Source organism: Arachis stenosperma, chromosome 7, assembly GCF_014773155.1.
Source record: "Arachis stenosperma cultivar V10309 chromosome 7, arast.V10309.gnm1.PFL2, whole genome shotgun sequence".
Lineage (NCBI taxonomy): Eukaryota > Viridiplantae > Streptophyta > Magnoliopsida > Fabales > Fabaceae > Arachis > Arachis stenosperma.
The window spans coordinates 59,471,903-59,488,642 of NC_080383.1; the positions used below are offsets into that span (position 1 = coordinate 59,471,903).

At 34.4% G+C, this 16,740-nt stretch overlaps 1 protein-coding gene across 2 annotated transcripts; it reads right to left on the reverse strand.

Moving 5' to 3' along the window:
• Positions 1-474: 474 nt before the first annotated feature.
• LOC130941473 (ABC transporter D family member 2, chloroplastic) lies at positions 475-11,566 on the reverse strand. Of its 2 annotated transcripts, none has more exons than XM_057869996.1 (10): positions 11,183-11,566; positions 10,749-10,980; positions 9,510-9,577; positions 8,578-8,904; positions 8,290-8,454; positions 7,059-7,287; positions 4,157-4,395; positions 3,452-3,773; positions 2,305-2,573; positions 475-834 (listed from the first exon to the last, which is right to left on the reverse strand). In XM_057869996.1, exons 1-10 carry the CDS (start codon positions 11,432-11,434, stop codon positions 664-666), a joined length of 2,274 nt encoding a protein of 757 aa, XP_057725979.1. In that variant the 5' UTR covers positions 11,435-11,566; the 3' UTR covers positions 475-663. The 2 variants fall into 2 exon arrangements, with proteins under 2 accessions (XP_057725979.1, XP_057725978.1); XM_057869995.1 differs by having other exon boundaries at positions 475-849.
• Between the last annotated feature and the right edge of the window lie 5,174 nt (positions 11,567-16,740).

The following is a 16,740-nucleotide window of genomic DNA, read 5'->3' on the forward strand; positions in this document are numbered from 1 at the left end:
AAACCTATTTCGCCTGTGAAATGGTGTAAAAAATCTTTGTTCGCTTTCAATAAAATGTGGATACCCTCGTATTTTTTTAAAAGAAAAATTAAAAAATTCCATTTCAGCCCAGTAAAGTGTGGACAGCATAAATCATGTCATTCACCCACTCATGCATTTATTGGCAATCAAATTAATTACGTAATAAGATTTTTTTAACCTCTAAATTATTTTACAAATATTCTATTCATTATTTATACTGTAACCTTTAAATAAGATTAATAAAATATTATTTCATCTCCTTGTAAACTCTCCAACCAGAAAGAAATCTGAGTTTGATACCCTTCCTCCCCTTGCCTTTCTAGCCCAGTCTAATTAGGTTGTTCCCTTTCATGAATAATAATAATAATAATAATAATAATAATAATAAATCTTAAAGAATGTTAGAAACAAGTACCATTACCAAAATGAGCTAGAAACAGCACTAAAAAACAATGAAATGAAAACGGCCAAGTTTCCTAATATTCATTCACGTGTATATTAAAGTTGAATGTTGTAGCAGCTAGTTGCACGGAAAATCCTACATATTGACATCCAGGTACATCAAACTTATATTTCAACAAATTCGGAGCACTCGTATCAAAGCATTGCAAAATTTGCAACCAATTCTGAAGCTCCCTAAAATCATTGATTTGTAAATTCTAGAGAGGATTCATGTCTTGTGGGTCCAATACTCCAATTTAACTGTTCATCGTCGGAATCCGCCGTGGATATGCTTAGGATCTTGCTGTGGTAATAGCGCAACGTGGACCGGTGGCCAATGCTGATGTATGTTATGTCTGCTGCTCCAATCAACTGGTACAAATGAGCCTTCAACAAAAATTCAGTGACATCAAATAATTACATCAATGAAAATCTTTAGGTCTTGACTGAGTTTCATGTATTCTGTTCCCCATTTCCTGCTTGGTGAATTCTATGGTACTTTTTATTGTGGTACTTAAATTGTCTAATTTGCTTTTATAAGTAAAAAATAAAATATATAAAGTAAAAGTAAAATATTTAAAATTTATTAAATATTATCTATTTGTCTTTTTTAATAAGTTAGGCACAATGTCATAAGCACTATAGCATTCACTTACCTGCTTTCTTATCTTTGGAAACTTGTAGAGAAAATAATAATAAAATAAAAAATACAAACACAGAAACAATAGGGTGCGTTTAGTATTCATTTTTCTATTTTTTTTTTTACATTTTAGTGTTTTATGTTTTTAATATTTTTTCTTTTTTCTTCACAAAAATTCTGAAAACATAAGATACTGAAAATGAAAATAGAAAATGAGACCCTTATTTTCTTATGTTTTCACTATTTCCTTCCTAAACATCTATTGTATAACAAGGAAACCTCACAAAATAAAACAAGAAAACAGAAACACACTCTTGCAAGATAGTGGAAGCACTAGCATGTTTGGTTTTACTCGCAACGTTTTCACTAGAAGTTCTAAATGTAGCATTGCAGAATATCTAGTATGCTTTTCTAGACACAAAACATGTAGTAACTTATATTAGCATGGTCAAGAGTTATATTTAAATATGTAAAGTAACAGCGGTTCGCTGCTTATTTGATTATTTCAACCAATACTTTGAAACGTACCTGAATCCAAAAGTCAATTGGACTATCAACTTGGTGAAATTTTTTCCAATGAGCTCAATGTATAAATTTACACAAAAAATTCATGTATGAAATGTTTTGTCCCACCCTCCAGCAAAAGATATTCTTACAGCCAAATACAGATCATCCATAAAAGTTTTCAAACACATCAAACGAATCAATTGAACATACCCTGAAAGCTAATCCCCAAAACTTTATACCGCCAACCAGACATATGCTTACCATGAAAGTTTCCAGAAATGTTAATACTTAGTGTGAAAAACTTTGAAAAGGGGCCGACTTAAGGGGGGAAAAAATTATAAGTGATCTAAAATTTTGGGGTGGCCACCACCTCCCTGCTATGGTGCACGTGCACCCTGTATTCATATATTTCAAAAGTTTTTTTGGTTCTGGGTGGTGGGGTTAGAAATTAAGAAATAAAAATCTTATTCACAAATAACAATAAGTATGAGTATACTGTTAGACAATAATTTTTGTCCTAAAGTTTAGATAATTAATCTTTTATAAGTATGTCTATAATGTTAGATGAAAGTGCCTAAAATTTGAACAGAACAGAATGGTCAATTCAATGAATACCATAGCTATCCACATGATGTGTCATACATCCAATTCAGATATAATTATATGTCATATCTGAACTTGGAATTCAAGAATACCTCATTGGCTTCATCAAGTGCACTTGTTGATTCATCTAACAAGACCAACTGAGGCCTCGAAAGCAAAAGACGAGCGAATGCAAGGCGTTGCTGCTCTCCCAAAGAAAGAACACTAGACCATTCATATGTGGAATCTAAACTGAATCGAGCCAATAAATAGCCAAGGCGGACATCCTCTAAGACCTTTATTAGCTCATTCGTTGTTGGCTTCATAGGCTTATCTTTTATGATGTCCGAGTTTGGGAACTTAGTCAAGAAAGGAAGCACATCTGCAGAAAAATGTCAAAATAAACTCAATCAGTAAAGCTTGCACGCGTTCCTGCCAACATACGAATAATATTCCAGTGATCTAAATCAAGTAGGACCCTGTATATTCAGATAATATAATAGTATTTATTACTATTAGGCAGAGTTATATGATTAATTATGCTCGTTTCCTCTTTCATTACTAAATTAGAAAATCAGTAGCCAAAAGAAAAAAATAATAATAAGTTGTCAATGAGCACGTAGCAACCTCAAAGTCAATTCTCAAAATTGAACATTTAAGAATTCGTTCACTCGCCTACAAAGTCTAGGTTCTGCTCAAAATGGTTAGGAATAAATAAGAACATCTATTTATCTACTTCAATCATTTGGACCTGGATTGATCCTTGTTAAGAAAACGGATCAATGTTAGTCTAAAGCTTAATCGAGACATTTCTAAGATTCAAATGGTTGTATAGGCTTGTTTCACCATCAGATAATCTTATTGTGTAGGTACTAGGTAGACTTTAACAGAAATGGATCAGAAGTTTTTATTGTCTAGAAGTCCCTATAAAAAGAACTTACCTAATAATATCTCTGGGATAACAATCACATGTTTTTATGTTTCCTCCTCTGTATAAATAGATTAAACTAAAACTTTATTTTGGATTAAATATAGTTCTCCTGTGATCATTACAAAATAATTACAACAGCGTGTCTGGCATTCATAAATTAAGAGGAGTTCATTTCAACATCAAATCATATGTCAGTGCATGATTGAGCAAATAAGTTTAAGACGGTGTGTAAAAGACATTTTTAAAATATAAATGTATATGGAGTTTGCATCATAATTAGAGAAAAACAAGTTTAGGCATGTGGGAACAAGAAACTAGAAATGACATACTTTTTTGTTCAGTATCTCCTGATGTAGAAACTGTGTCATCAGTCCATATTGGATAAAGCAATTGTTGACGAAGAGTGCCCAAAACCATATATGGTCTTTGAGGAAGGAAAAAAATTCTAGATTTTTTGCTTGCAAATTTTCCATGATCTTCAAATGTATCATTAGCAACATTTATTGAAGGAGTATTTGCATCGGAAGAAATCATTCGCTCAGACTCTTCTCCACCTTTTACATAGTACACAATCTTTCCGGTTCCAGTTCTCCATAGACCAGCCAGAGCTCTTAACAAGGAGGTCTTACCACTTCCACTTGGTCCCATCACCTGTTATATCGGTTAGATTTAGAAATGATTTTTTGTACAACCATACAGTCTAACAAGGTTGAACTTATTCAGAATACAAATCTAAATTTTATTTTTATGCAAAGTCCTAACCAAAAAGTTAAGCTTTTGAGAGAGTGAGTTCATGATATGGAATCAAATCCTTTAGTGTTGGTCTAGATTTCAATTCTTGCCTCCCTAATTCTTCTAAATATGACATTTAATTTCAGCATAAGAGAAGATGGACATTGTCCACACTTCATGCTCAAAGGGATATTACACAATGGGGAGTATAGCATTTGGGATGGAAGTGTCGCTCAATGACATCAAGTACAAGGAATGAAGACTGATATGGATGTTTTTAAGTTGGGATGTCGATTACTTACCAATAAATTATCCTTTTCTTTGATTGTCACTGATAAGTCTCTTATAAGTGTAGATTCACTTGGAGTTTTAAGAGTCAAATTGTTTATCTCCAGCAATGTTTCATAACTTTCTGATGGTGTCGATCCATTAGATTCCAATGCAGACGAACTTCTGAAATCTTTATATGTAATATGTATGTCTTCCAAAGTATCAGACAGAGATTTTGAGCTGCTTCTGTCCAAAATATCATCAAACTCACCTGCATATTCCATAGAGAAAGAACTCTTTAGTGTTTAATAGATTATCTATGCAGATGATTTTGAGAATCTAACACTATAATATAAAACTATGCAGAATTTATCATTTTTTTTATAACGAAAGAAAACTTCATTATTGTATTGAGGGAACAATACAGTGGGGAGGAGGAAAAGAGTTCCTCCAAACCAAAAGGAATACAAACAAGGCATCAAACGTCAATGAACTGCAGCTTTCAAACCTCTCATCATGTCTGAGAGGAAAAGTTGAAAAAACCATGTGCTTTAAGCCATATAGATGCTAAACGCCTGATTCTATCCCAAAGAATAGTTTTTCCTGCAAATCTATCACTAAAAGTTCGTAGATTGTGTTCTAACCAAATGGTCCAAATAGTGAAATATATTGCCCATTGCCCAAAAAATTTAGCATCTTTCCAAAAACCTGCAAATCTTGTCAAAAGAAATCGATCCCGTGATGCAAGGCACACTCAAGATGCTCAAAACATGCTGAACAATGAAATCCACAAAGAATCAGCCATGAGACAAGTGTACAAACAAAATTGAGACTGTTTCTGAATGTCCCCAGCACATCAAGCACACATTTGGGCATATAGCCTAATGTGGTCGTCTAACTTATAAATTGTCAACAGTGTTAATTCTGTCAAGCATAAAGGTGCCATAGTGGAAGACAGCAACAGAGACGGATGAATCAAGAGACCATAAGCTTTTGTCAGGGGTAGAAAGGGCATTTTCAAGCAGACCTAAAAGATTTCCTAACTCAATAGACTCTCTATCATTAAGATTTCTAAAAAAGTAGGTACAAGAATAGGAAGATCCCTATATTGAATAGAAGTCTCCAACAGTAATATTATGTAAAACAGATAAGCGATACAGACAAGGAAAAGCCAAGTAAAGGAGCATCACCTAGCCAATTATCTTCCTAAAAGAGACAGCGAGATCCATCTTTACTTTCAAAGAAAGTAAAGGTATGAAAGGAGCATAACCACCATAAATAAATTTCCAAGAACTATAAGGAGTAGCATGTGAAGCAAGATTTGCATCCAGTTCATTTCTATTCAAGCCATACTTGCTTCTAATAACCTTATGCCAAAAAGAATGTGGTTCTAATGGAAAATTCCATAGCCATTTTGTTGCCACATTAATGTATTTTCAACCATGCAGGTACACTAAAATCAGCCACTAGTATAAAATACATGTTGGAATACACATTGAAAATGAATTAAACAACACGTGTATTTGTACATAAATACAGTGGTTGATTTTAGTATACAAATAGCATTTTTGATACTTTGCTATACCAGATTACCAAGACCCAATACTCATTTTTTGGTAGACAACAAATCTCCAACACACCAAATGATCTCGTATTGAATCCATAGCACTAGACCAAAGGAAATCCCTCACTATATTCTCAATGGTTTTAGCCACTCCCTTTGGTATAGGAAAATAAAAAGATAGGAAATAAAGAGGGACACTTGATAAGCAAGACTGAATAAGACTGATCCTTCCTCCTAGTGAGAAATATGCTCCTTTCCAACTTGAAGATGCTTAGAAATCTTCATGACAATAGGACCCAAAAAGAGGTTGAAGTAGGGTTCCCACCTAAGAGAACACCCATATAAACAAAAGGCTATTCCAGAATTTCACATCCAACCATAGAAATCAGTTGGGTCAATATTAATCCCCATAAAGCCAATTTACCCATAACAATCTTCAAACTGGAGGCTAGCTGGAAAACATAAAAGATCGAGAGCATTAGAGAAGCTCTCCTTATCATTTTCCAAGAAAAAAATTGTATCATCCGCAAATCGCAAACAAGAAACCACAATCACTTCTAATCCTACTGTTAACCCCTTAACAAGCCCCCTCCACTCTTCTCTAACAACCAACCGACTAACAACATCAGCCACTAAATTGAATATGAAGGGAGGAAGAGAAATAGAGAGGGTGACCTTCCCTCAAACCCCTCTCATCCTTGAATCATGAACTTGGCTCGCCATTAACCATGACTAAGAAAGTACTTGTAACAAGGCAACCTGAAATCCATTTCCTCCATTTAGAGCCAAATCCTTTTTCCTTCCACCTTATCCAAAAAACCCAGTTGACCTTATCATAAGCTTTTTCAAAAGTCTTCTGTAGACCAAACACTCTTAAGCTCGCTTTTTCATATCAGACACCAACTCATTAGCAATCAAAGCTGCATCTAAGATCAGCTTTCTTGCTGCAAAAGCACTTCGATTTTCCAAGATGGTGTCATGTGCCCCAAAACTTCACTCAAGTGGATGAAAGGACCTTTGACTCTGACTGACCTATCTTTCTTAGGAATCAGTGATGAAAACAGAAATAATGTCAACACCAATCTTTCCATTCTTATGAAATTCATCAAACACCTTCAAAGGGGATATACAAGTTCTAAAGTATATGTAGAGCAAAGTCATAGTTTCCTTGCAAGTAAACATATCATATCATCGTAACATCTTAAATTTCTGGTTCTTTTATGTGTATGTGAAAATGAAACTACAACCTATCTTAAAATAGCTCTCGTTTCCAGAGAGGAAGAACTTGTTCACTTATGCACATATCATTCATGAGATCTACAAATAACAAAATATAATACGAAAGAGAAAAGAGAAAAACAATGTTATACCTAGCCGATTAATAACTGCAGAAAAAGCACTTATAGCTTGAAACTGGTACACAATGAGGGAGAAGTCACCAAGGATATGATTAAAAGCAGAGACTGATTGATTGATGACACCAAACTCAATCTTTCCAGAGAAATACATTGGAGCAACAACAGCGGCAGGAAGAATTTGAATGAGATAGCGGTAGCCACTGGTGAAGAAGTCCAGATTTCTAGAAGAAATCAACAATCTCTGTAATGTAACAAAATGATAAGTTACAATATTCATCAACCTATTTTAAGTTACAGCATTATTTTTATTGGATAAATGCAAGAAAAGAATTAGTGTAGGAATAAGGATACATTTAATAGTTTTTCTCCAAACCAAAAAACAAGTCAGTACACATGGCTATGGCAAATAGACAGTGCTGGGAAGCTATAATTAAGTGATCACACATTAAATGAGACATTGAGCTTAGTTTACAACTCAAGACCCACCAGTGTATGTACAGCCTTCTATAGTTTTCCAGTCATCCAGTTCAATGAAAAATCTACTGATCATATTAGAAGAGTTTTGATGTAGAAGAATCATAATGTTTGGCCTAGCTGTTAATATGAAAAGCAAGCTTGCATTGAGTCTCATAAGATTGTGCAATCTGATTTTGAAGTTTAACCCACTCAACTTTTCGATGTTTTGTATATGTTAAGTCTATGAAAGGAACTCCTTATTTGGCAATTCTAAGTTCCTTAAAAGGCAATAGCATTTTTTTAAGTTATAGACACCACGGCACTAGATATTCCTTTGAAACTGCTAATGATATTTATCATTTCATGCAAGATTTCTGTAACGAGGTCTTTGAATTGAAAGTTGAAACCCCTTTGCTCTGAACCATAATTTTATCACACCTTTTTTTTTCCACTAATGTTATACAATATTGGCCTTGCAAACAATAGTCATGCTTAGCCCTTAGCTCTCAAAGACAATATTTGGTTTACTGTCAATACTTGAGTTTATTCACATTAATCGAGTCTATTTTAATCAAGAAAAAGTTAAAAAATAAATGAACAGCATGGTCTTTACAGGAAAAAAATGCTGCTTACTATATAGGTGGCAAAATATGGACTAAGAGGAAGAAATATGTGCATTAACAACTGAAGAAGCAAAGGCATGGACTTGAATATAGTTACCGACAACATCTTACATGAATAAAATCAAAGGAAAAAAGATATGTAAATTAAAGAAGAAGCATCTCACAGTCAGATTTTCAAAAGCACTTTTGAAACGCTGCAGAAGAAGTTGCATTTCGCTATCTTCACCACCATAGAAAGCAATCGATTCGGCATTTTCCCGAACCCTCACAAGCCCATAACGGAAGTCTGCTTCTTTTTTCTCTTGCAAGAAGTTTAAAGTCACCAATTCCTGCCATTTTGACAATCTCCAGTTAATAAAACGGGATGTATGTTAAAGTTTATGAGAGTGGGGTCGGGACGGTAGTTTTGCATTTCAACTTAAAGAATCACAAAGAAAATGGAAAACTATTACCCTCCCAAGGAAAACACTAATAGCTGTCCCACCAACAGAGTATACAAGAAGTACAACGAAGAGGGGAGGATAGATTCCATATAAGATATTACTGAATGAGATCAAGTCAACAGCAGCATTGAAGAGTGTCAAGGAGAAAGAAAGAGCAGTCCCAGTGAACGAACTTAGATCGTCAACAATTCGCTGGTCTGGATTATCAATGATTGACTGAGACTGAATTTTATAGAAAGTCCGGTCCTTAAGATAGCGATCCATGTAATAGCTTGTCATCCAAGACCTCCATCTCAAGGAAAGAGTTTCTCTTGCATAATCTCTCAACACAAAAAACTGCAACAGAATGAACAAGGTTAGAAAGATATGTAGAACACTAGAACAAGGTATGAGAAACCAAAAACTTTATCGAAAGGCATCCAGACAGATTATTTCCAGTCATGATAATAATATTCAGGAAAATTAGAGAGGTGGAACTTGAGTGTACTTGTTTGACAATTCCACTTATAACTATCGTTGTTTGCTTCAAAAACAACAAATCAGTTAACTTGAAAACCTTACGAAAATTGTTATCAAATAATGGTCATGCAGTTCCCATGTAGTATTTTCTTGTCTCTTTCTTGGGACAAAGTCTTGTTATAATGAGATATTAAATCTACCAACTAACTCGCTTTGAGATCAAAAACAGTTGTAGATGAAAAGGAATGATGCAATTCAACAAAGTAAAAAAAGGAATAAATAGGGAAAATGACTATGTCCAACTCCCCTGGTATGAAATTTAAAGGCCGAAAAAAATGAAATGGTATGACCACTGAAGTAACATGTAGGCAATTTAGATGTTTACAAGTTAGATGCTGCATCATGTAAGAAAACTCATCATTGAAGAAACAAAAGCAAAGTCTAGCAGAGCTATACCTAAGAAAGTGCAGCAATGTGCTCACCGGGATTCCTCCAGCAAAGCCACCCAAGTAGTAAAGCAGTTGCTTGGTGAATTGTTCTTGATCCTTGTCTTGAATTAACAAACTTAAACAGGGTTAGTTACTTGTTCCCATTTCATACTAGAGTAAATAATAATAATACTAAAAACAACATACAACATCATCACATCAACCATACTGTAATGTACCTTCCCTAAATAGATAACAAAGAGAAGATAACCCAATATGCCAAAGCAGCTGTGTCCATATATACACAAGAATCGTCATGACTCCATCGAAGACATGACAAGCACTTAGGGAAGACCAAGTCCCTTAAGCTGGGTTTGTTTATGAGAATAGGACAAGACAAGACACTGAGAACAAGACATCAGGGACAGAGACACAAAATGTTGTGTTCTTATATTCTGTTTGGTGATAAACTAAACAAATTATAAAATTCCAATTTAATCTCATTTTTTTTTTGTTCAAAAGATTTGAGCTGAAAAATATAATAATAAAAAATTATAATTATGAAAAATTAACAAGAACACTGAAAGAAAAAATAAAAAATAAGTTGTGTTCCTTGTTAGTGTTTCAATGTCCTTCCTGTCAGGATGGACACAAAATACACTAATTCAGTGTCTCTGGACATATTGTCTCTGTCCATGTCTCTTCTGTCAAACATAATTTTGTGTCTTTGTGTCCCTGTCTCAGTGTCCTGTCTTTGTAAACAAACGCAGTCTTAGCTCTGCCCATAACATAGGGTTCTTGATAACAAAAACTTTGACAACTTTTTTAATATTCAAAATGTAATTTACCTTACATGCTATTCTTGCACATAAATAAAATATATTCACATCCTTGCTTAGGCTATTCGCCAATCAAAATAAATACACCAAAACACAGGATTCCAGGCCAATGGCCTTTCATCAACACAACCTCAGAAGCTTAAGGAAAGTAAGGATCCTGTCTGTGATCTACGAAGCATCACTAAAGAAAGGATAAAATATGCTTTTTGTCCTAATATTTGTGATTTTCTTCTAAAATGAGGGACAAAATTGAAAACTTTCAGGATAGCTTTGACACAAATAAAAAATGTTAGGGACAAAATTAAATGAATAAAAAACATAGGGACAAAATTGAACCAAATTAAATGTTAGAGGGTATTTTCTAAAAAAATTGCAAACACGAAGGACAAAAATATGCTTTACCACAGAGAAAAACATTGCAATATATATAGAGTCATTCATCAAAAGAACTCACTGGCAAGTGCATTGTAGAAGTCCCTCCCCAAGAAATTGAAGCCAACACTGATTCCAGTTGTAGCCAAAGTGAGAGCAAAGACACCTGCAAGCTGCAACCTAGCCTGAGCCTTGTCATCCGAAGACCAATATGGAGCTGCCACTTTCCAGAACCTTCTGAAAAGGGTTTGCAGATCGGGACTCCCACCCTCTACAACCACATCATCACTCTCTTCCGCAACTTTCTTCACTTCCTACAAAATTTCCAACTTTTCAACATTACTCAATGCCCATCAACCAAATCATCACGAAAAAGGTCCGGTTTGGTAACCGTTTCAGGATAGAAATATAGAGTTATGAGATCTGTTTGGAGTAGCGAAACACTCAACAGTATTTTCTATTAAGAAACACTTAACGAACACAGTCTAAAGATCAAATAAGGAAACAGGAGAAAACCTTATCTGGGTCTGGTGGCAATGGAGCTGGCGTTGTTGTAGAAGAAGAGAAACACTTGCTCCGGTTCCTATTCCTCCTCTTGTAAGGCTTTCCCATTCCCATGCTAAGGGACATGAATGGCACTCGTGAAAATGTGCAGGAGAAGTGAATTTGCCCATGGTGATTGAAGGTAAGGTTGGACTTGTTATAAGTGGATGAGAACATGAAAAGTTGGTGAGCTTGTTGTTGGGTTTGCAAGATCATTTTTTTCATGCCGCGTTCCTAATTTGGCCCAAGAAGCTTGGAGCGTGCAAGAATCAGTATTTTGCTTCCAACTAACACGAGTTTCCGAACATTGTGGGTGATATGCCAGTTCATGTGGCTATGGCTCCTGAAAAGAACAACTTTTTTTCTTTATATTCTTATATTTGTTTGGCGTCAATCATATGTGTATTTGTGATGTGTGCTAAACGGGAAATTGGGAACCGCATAGATTACTTGAGGATTATCCGTACCATACGATTGATTGCACGGTCCACACGCTGCCACGCACAAAATAAAGAGGCCTACTACACATACAAGCCTTTTTGGCTTACAAGTTATACAAGTTGCTCAAAGTCCAAGAAAAAAGCACGCGCTCCTTCAACAATACGTTCACTCTTCATCTTCTTCCTCAATCAAAACGCAAACCATGAAGAAAAAAACACGCCCCCTTCCACAACACGTTCACTCCTCCTCTTCTTGCTCAATCAAAACGCAAACCATCAAGATTCAAGGGACATTCAAAACAAACTACTACAATTCTGCAGGAACGTTCCAACTCCTCGCGAAGAGTAGAAGAAATCAAGAAGAAAGGATACAAATCTCCATCAAAAATCACCAGAAAAAAGGAAAAAACATTATTCAAGGTACTGTTTTACTGTTCTTCTAGGTTTTTCTTCTAGATTGTCTCTGCCATGTGCCTCATCCTTAATCGGCAAAACATTAAAAAATTTCATCCCCTGTTTTGGGTGTATCTCTTAAATCCTTTCGGTGTATTTCTGTAATCCTTTGGTGTATTTTTGTAACCATTTAGGTGTATTTCTGTAATATTTTTTTGTAACTGTTTAGGTGTATTTCTGTAACCGTTTGAGTGTATTTCTAAAGTTCTATTATCTTCAAAACGATTTCAAAGCTTGATTTCAGAAACCATGAAAATCGAAAAAACGAAGCACAAAGACAACGCATGAAGGAGATCCAACAAATTTGGCAAGAAACTCGAAAAAAGAAACGAAATCTTTTGAAAAATAGAAGTTATATATTTGTGCGATAATTGATTTGAATTAATTTAAAATTCTGTTCAAAAGGCACGTAATAAGTAGCGCGTTTAATGGGTGAATTTCGTTCAGATTTGTAGAGCTTGTAAATGCAAAACACTTATATGTAGAAATTAATCCATAAATAAAATAAAATTATTAAGAGAACGCCATTTCGGCCAAAAAATTACATTATGAAAAATTCTTATGTCCGAAAATGGCGTTTGGGGGTTGAAGTGCTCGATTATCGTCATAGACTTCACGCATGGTGCGAAAGACATTTGTTTTTATTTTTTAAAATTTTCATTGAAGTATCTTGCATGGTGCGAGAAGATTAGAATTTTTCAAAAAAAATTTATATCATCTTGCAACGGAGGATGAAAAGTAAAATTTTACTTTACGCAATTTTTGGACGTTTTGGTCAATTTGGAATATTAACTACAAGAAGAATAGCTTTAGCACACAAGAAATTTGCGTAAAGTTTAAATTCATCAATGCTTGATTAATCAAGCGGATAGATATTTTAAATTTTTAATCTCTTTCATATAATCCTAAAACCAAAAATATTAAATATAAAATATAAATTATACAAGCCTTAATATTTATTATTAATAATTATCCTATGTCGTTTTAATGCTTAATAAAACTGATTGTGTAATATACTAAATTCATGAGATTATTTTTGCTTTTATCTCATTCTGCAGTACCGAAACATAAAAAAAAAATAAAAGTTGCAGAGAAGAAGAATAAAGAAGAGTAACACCATAAGAGAGTATGTTTAAAATCAATCCAATTATTTTGTATGTATTAGATGCGCTACTTTTTATAAATCATTAGATTTTATTAAATAAAAACCAAAGAATGCTATCAGAGAAAAGTATTGATAGAATTTATAAATATAGAATATATTAGTATATACATACATAAATACATTTTAATAAAAAATATGTTAAAAATGACAAGTATAATCTTTTACTTTAAAATAAATATAAAATATATAAATACATACAAAAATATTTTTTATTTAAGATTAATTATTATACAGTATTATTTTTAATTGCATAATATAAAAATTAAATTATTTTATATTACTTAAAATAATTAAATTATTTTATATTATTAAAAATAATTAAATTATTCATTAAAAAAATACTTATTAATAGTTAACTTTATTAAAAATATATTATTATATAACATAATTTTTTATTCAAATATTTATAAACATATATTTTATTCAAGTAATACCTGAGTGAGTCAGGATCGATCCCACGAGAATTGTTGGCTTGAAACAAGCTATGGTTATCTTGTAGATCTTAGTCAGGCGGATAGAAAGGTAGTTTATTTGTTTAACGCGTATAAAAGTAAAATAAAAATAATGTTACTCAGTAATGGTGAATGTAATGATAAGAAGGTAGTTAAGCCTTGAAGATGCTTTGTTCTTCTGGATCAATCCGATCTTACTATCTACTCCAACTGTGAATGATTTCTTCTGTGGCAGGCTGTATGTGATCAACGCCTTTCTTGAGAGGTCGCCAATTCTCCTCCAGTGCTGAACACCAGGGTTAGTATACATCCAGTCTGATTGAGAGTGAAGCTCCTGCAGTTCATTCCCCTTAGTGATCCTAATCAAAATGCCACAGACAAGGTCGAATCTTCCGGATCAGGGAATGTTGCGCCTTTGGTTCTAACCTATACCACAAAGACACTAATCTCCCCATACCTCAACTGAACTGGTGTCTCGAGAAGTCCCCAACGAAGTCGTGGATTAGCCGTCTAAGATATGTATAATCAAGCTAGTGGTTCATCATTGTCCGATGAAAGACTCACTCTGAACCCATGTAGAATGAGATAACCTTATGCCAGTTCAACGCATTCATAAAGATGAAGAACGAAGATACATCTTAGAATAGAGAATCAAACACGGATTGAAGATAGAACAGTAATACTTTTATTAATCCATAAAACTCAACAGAGCTCTTCCCCTTAACCTAGGAGGTTTAGAGATTCATACTGATAGAAAATACAATGAAACGTGTAAAGTGATGGTGTCTAGCCGAATATCAAGTGTAAAAACTTCTTTAAATACTAAACTAATGACTAAGGATTACATAAGAAGGGTAAAACAGTCTTTTAGTGCAAAAATCCACTTCCAGGACCCACTTGGTGAGTGTTTGGGTGAGCTTTAGTGTCTCCCACGTGCTAGGACTCCTTAGGGGTATTGAACGCTGGCTAAAGGCCCCCTTTTGGGCGTTGGACACTGGTCGCCTCCTTGTGGGCGTTTGATGCCAAAATAGGGCTGGAGGTTGGCGTTGAACACCAGTTTTGGGCCTTCAATTCTGAAGCAAAGTATAAACTATTATATATTGATGGAAAGCCTCAGATGTTAGCTTTTCATAGCCATTAAAAACGCTCCATTTGGACTTATGTATCTCCAGAAAAGCTCTTTTGAGTATAAGAAGGTCAAATCCTGACAGCATCTGCAGCACTTTCTCTGTCTTTGAATTAGACTTTTGCTCCAGCTCCTCAATTTTAGCCAGAAAATACCTAAAATTGCATAAAAATACACAAACTCATAGTAGAATCCAAAACTGTGAATTTTGCACTAAAACCTATGAAAACGTAATAAAACTTAAACAAAACATGCTAAAGACCATATTAAAATGATGTCAAAAAGCGTATAAAATATTCGCTTATCAGAACATCAAACTTAAACTGTTGCTTATCCCCAAGCAACTAAAAACAAAGTAGGATAAAAAGAAGAGTAAGATACAATAAATCTCAGAGTTTTCAATGAAGCTTTGTTTCAATTAGATGAGCAGGACTTAGTTGCTTTTTGCTTCAGAATAGTTTTGGCATCTCACTATCCATTGAAGCTCAGAAGTGTTGGCATCCTTAGGAACTTAGAATCCAGATGCTATTATTGACTCTCCTAGTTTAGTTCTTTTTTATTCTTGAATACAGCTTTTAGAGTCTTGGACGTGGCCCTAAGCAGTTTGTTTTCCAGTATTACCACTGGATACATAAATGCCACAGACACTTAACTGGGTGAACCCTTTCGGATTGTGATTCAGCTTTGCTAGAACTCCCAGATAGAGGTGTCTAGAGTTCTTAAGCACACTCTTTTTTTGCTTTGGATCACGACTTTAACTGCTCAGTATCAAGCTTTTCACTTGACACCTTCACATCACAAGCACATGGTTAGGGACAGCTTGTTTAAGTCGCTTAGGTCAAGACTGTGTTTCTTTTAGACCCTCCTAACTATTGATGCTCAAAGCCTTGGACCCATGCTCTTACCTTTTGGTTTAAAGAGCTATTGGCTTTTTCTATTGTCCTTTTTTTTCTTTTTTTTCGCATGCATGTATATATTTATTTATTTTTCTTTTATTGTAACATGCCCTCCTTTTTTTTTTGCTGCTTTTTCTTGTTTCAAGAATCAATTTTTCGATTTTTTAGAGTACCAATAATACTTTTTCTTTTCCATCATTCTTTTAAGAGCCAACGTTCTTAAATCCAATTTCAAATATGCATTGTTCAATTATACATTCAGAAAACAAAATCAATGTCACCACATCAAAATAATTGAACTATTCTTAGGATAAAACTTGGGATTCATGCATCATACTTTTCTTAAATAAAATTTTATTTTAAGCAAGGTGAAGGATATATGGAATATTCTATAGCCTTAAGACATAGATGATCATGCAACAAGAACAAGAGAACAGACAATAAAACATAATAGAAAACAGAAAAATAAAAGAAAAGGAGTGATGGAACGGGACCACCTTAGTGACGGCGGCTACCACTTCCTCTAGAGAACACAACAGTACGCTTGATATCTTCAATGTCACGCCCTTGTCTCTATTGTTCTTCTCTCATAGCTATTTGATCTTCTCTAATTTCATTGAGGATGGTGGAATACTCTCGATGCTCCATCCTCAGCTGATTCATTTTAGAGTTTAATTCTCCCATAGTAATATGCCATTGATCCCAATTACTTGGAGGAGGAAAATATATCCCTTGAGGCATCTCAAAGGTCTCATGTTGAGGCGGCTCCACATGCTCTTGCTGTGGGTCATGTGCCGGCTCTCTAGTATGCTCCATCCTTTTTTTAGTGATGGGCTTATCCTCCTCAATTAGAGTGTCACCTTCTATGACAATTCCAGCTGAATAGCATAGGTGACAGATAAGATGAGGGAAATCTAGCCTTGCCTTGGTGGAAGACTTGTCTACCACTTTGTACAACTCTTGAGGAATTACCTCATGTACTTCCACCTCACTTCCAAG

Coding starts and splice junctions, on each gene's coding strand:
- LOC130941473 (XM_057869995.1), bottom strand. CDS start 11,434: ATGAAAAAAATGATCTTGCAAACCCAACAACAAGCTCACCAACTTTTC. Junction 10,981..11,182: donor TGCCACCAGACCCAGATAAG/GTTTTCTCCTGT, acceptor GAAATTTTGTAG/GAAGTGAAGAAAGTTGCGGA. Junction 7,288..8,289: donor GTGCTTTTGAAAATCTGACT/GTGAGATGCTTC, acceptor GTTACATTACAG/AGATTGTTGATTTCTTCTAG.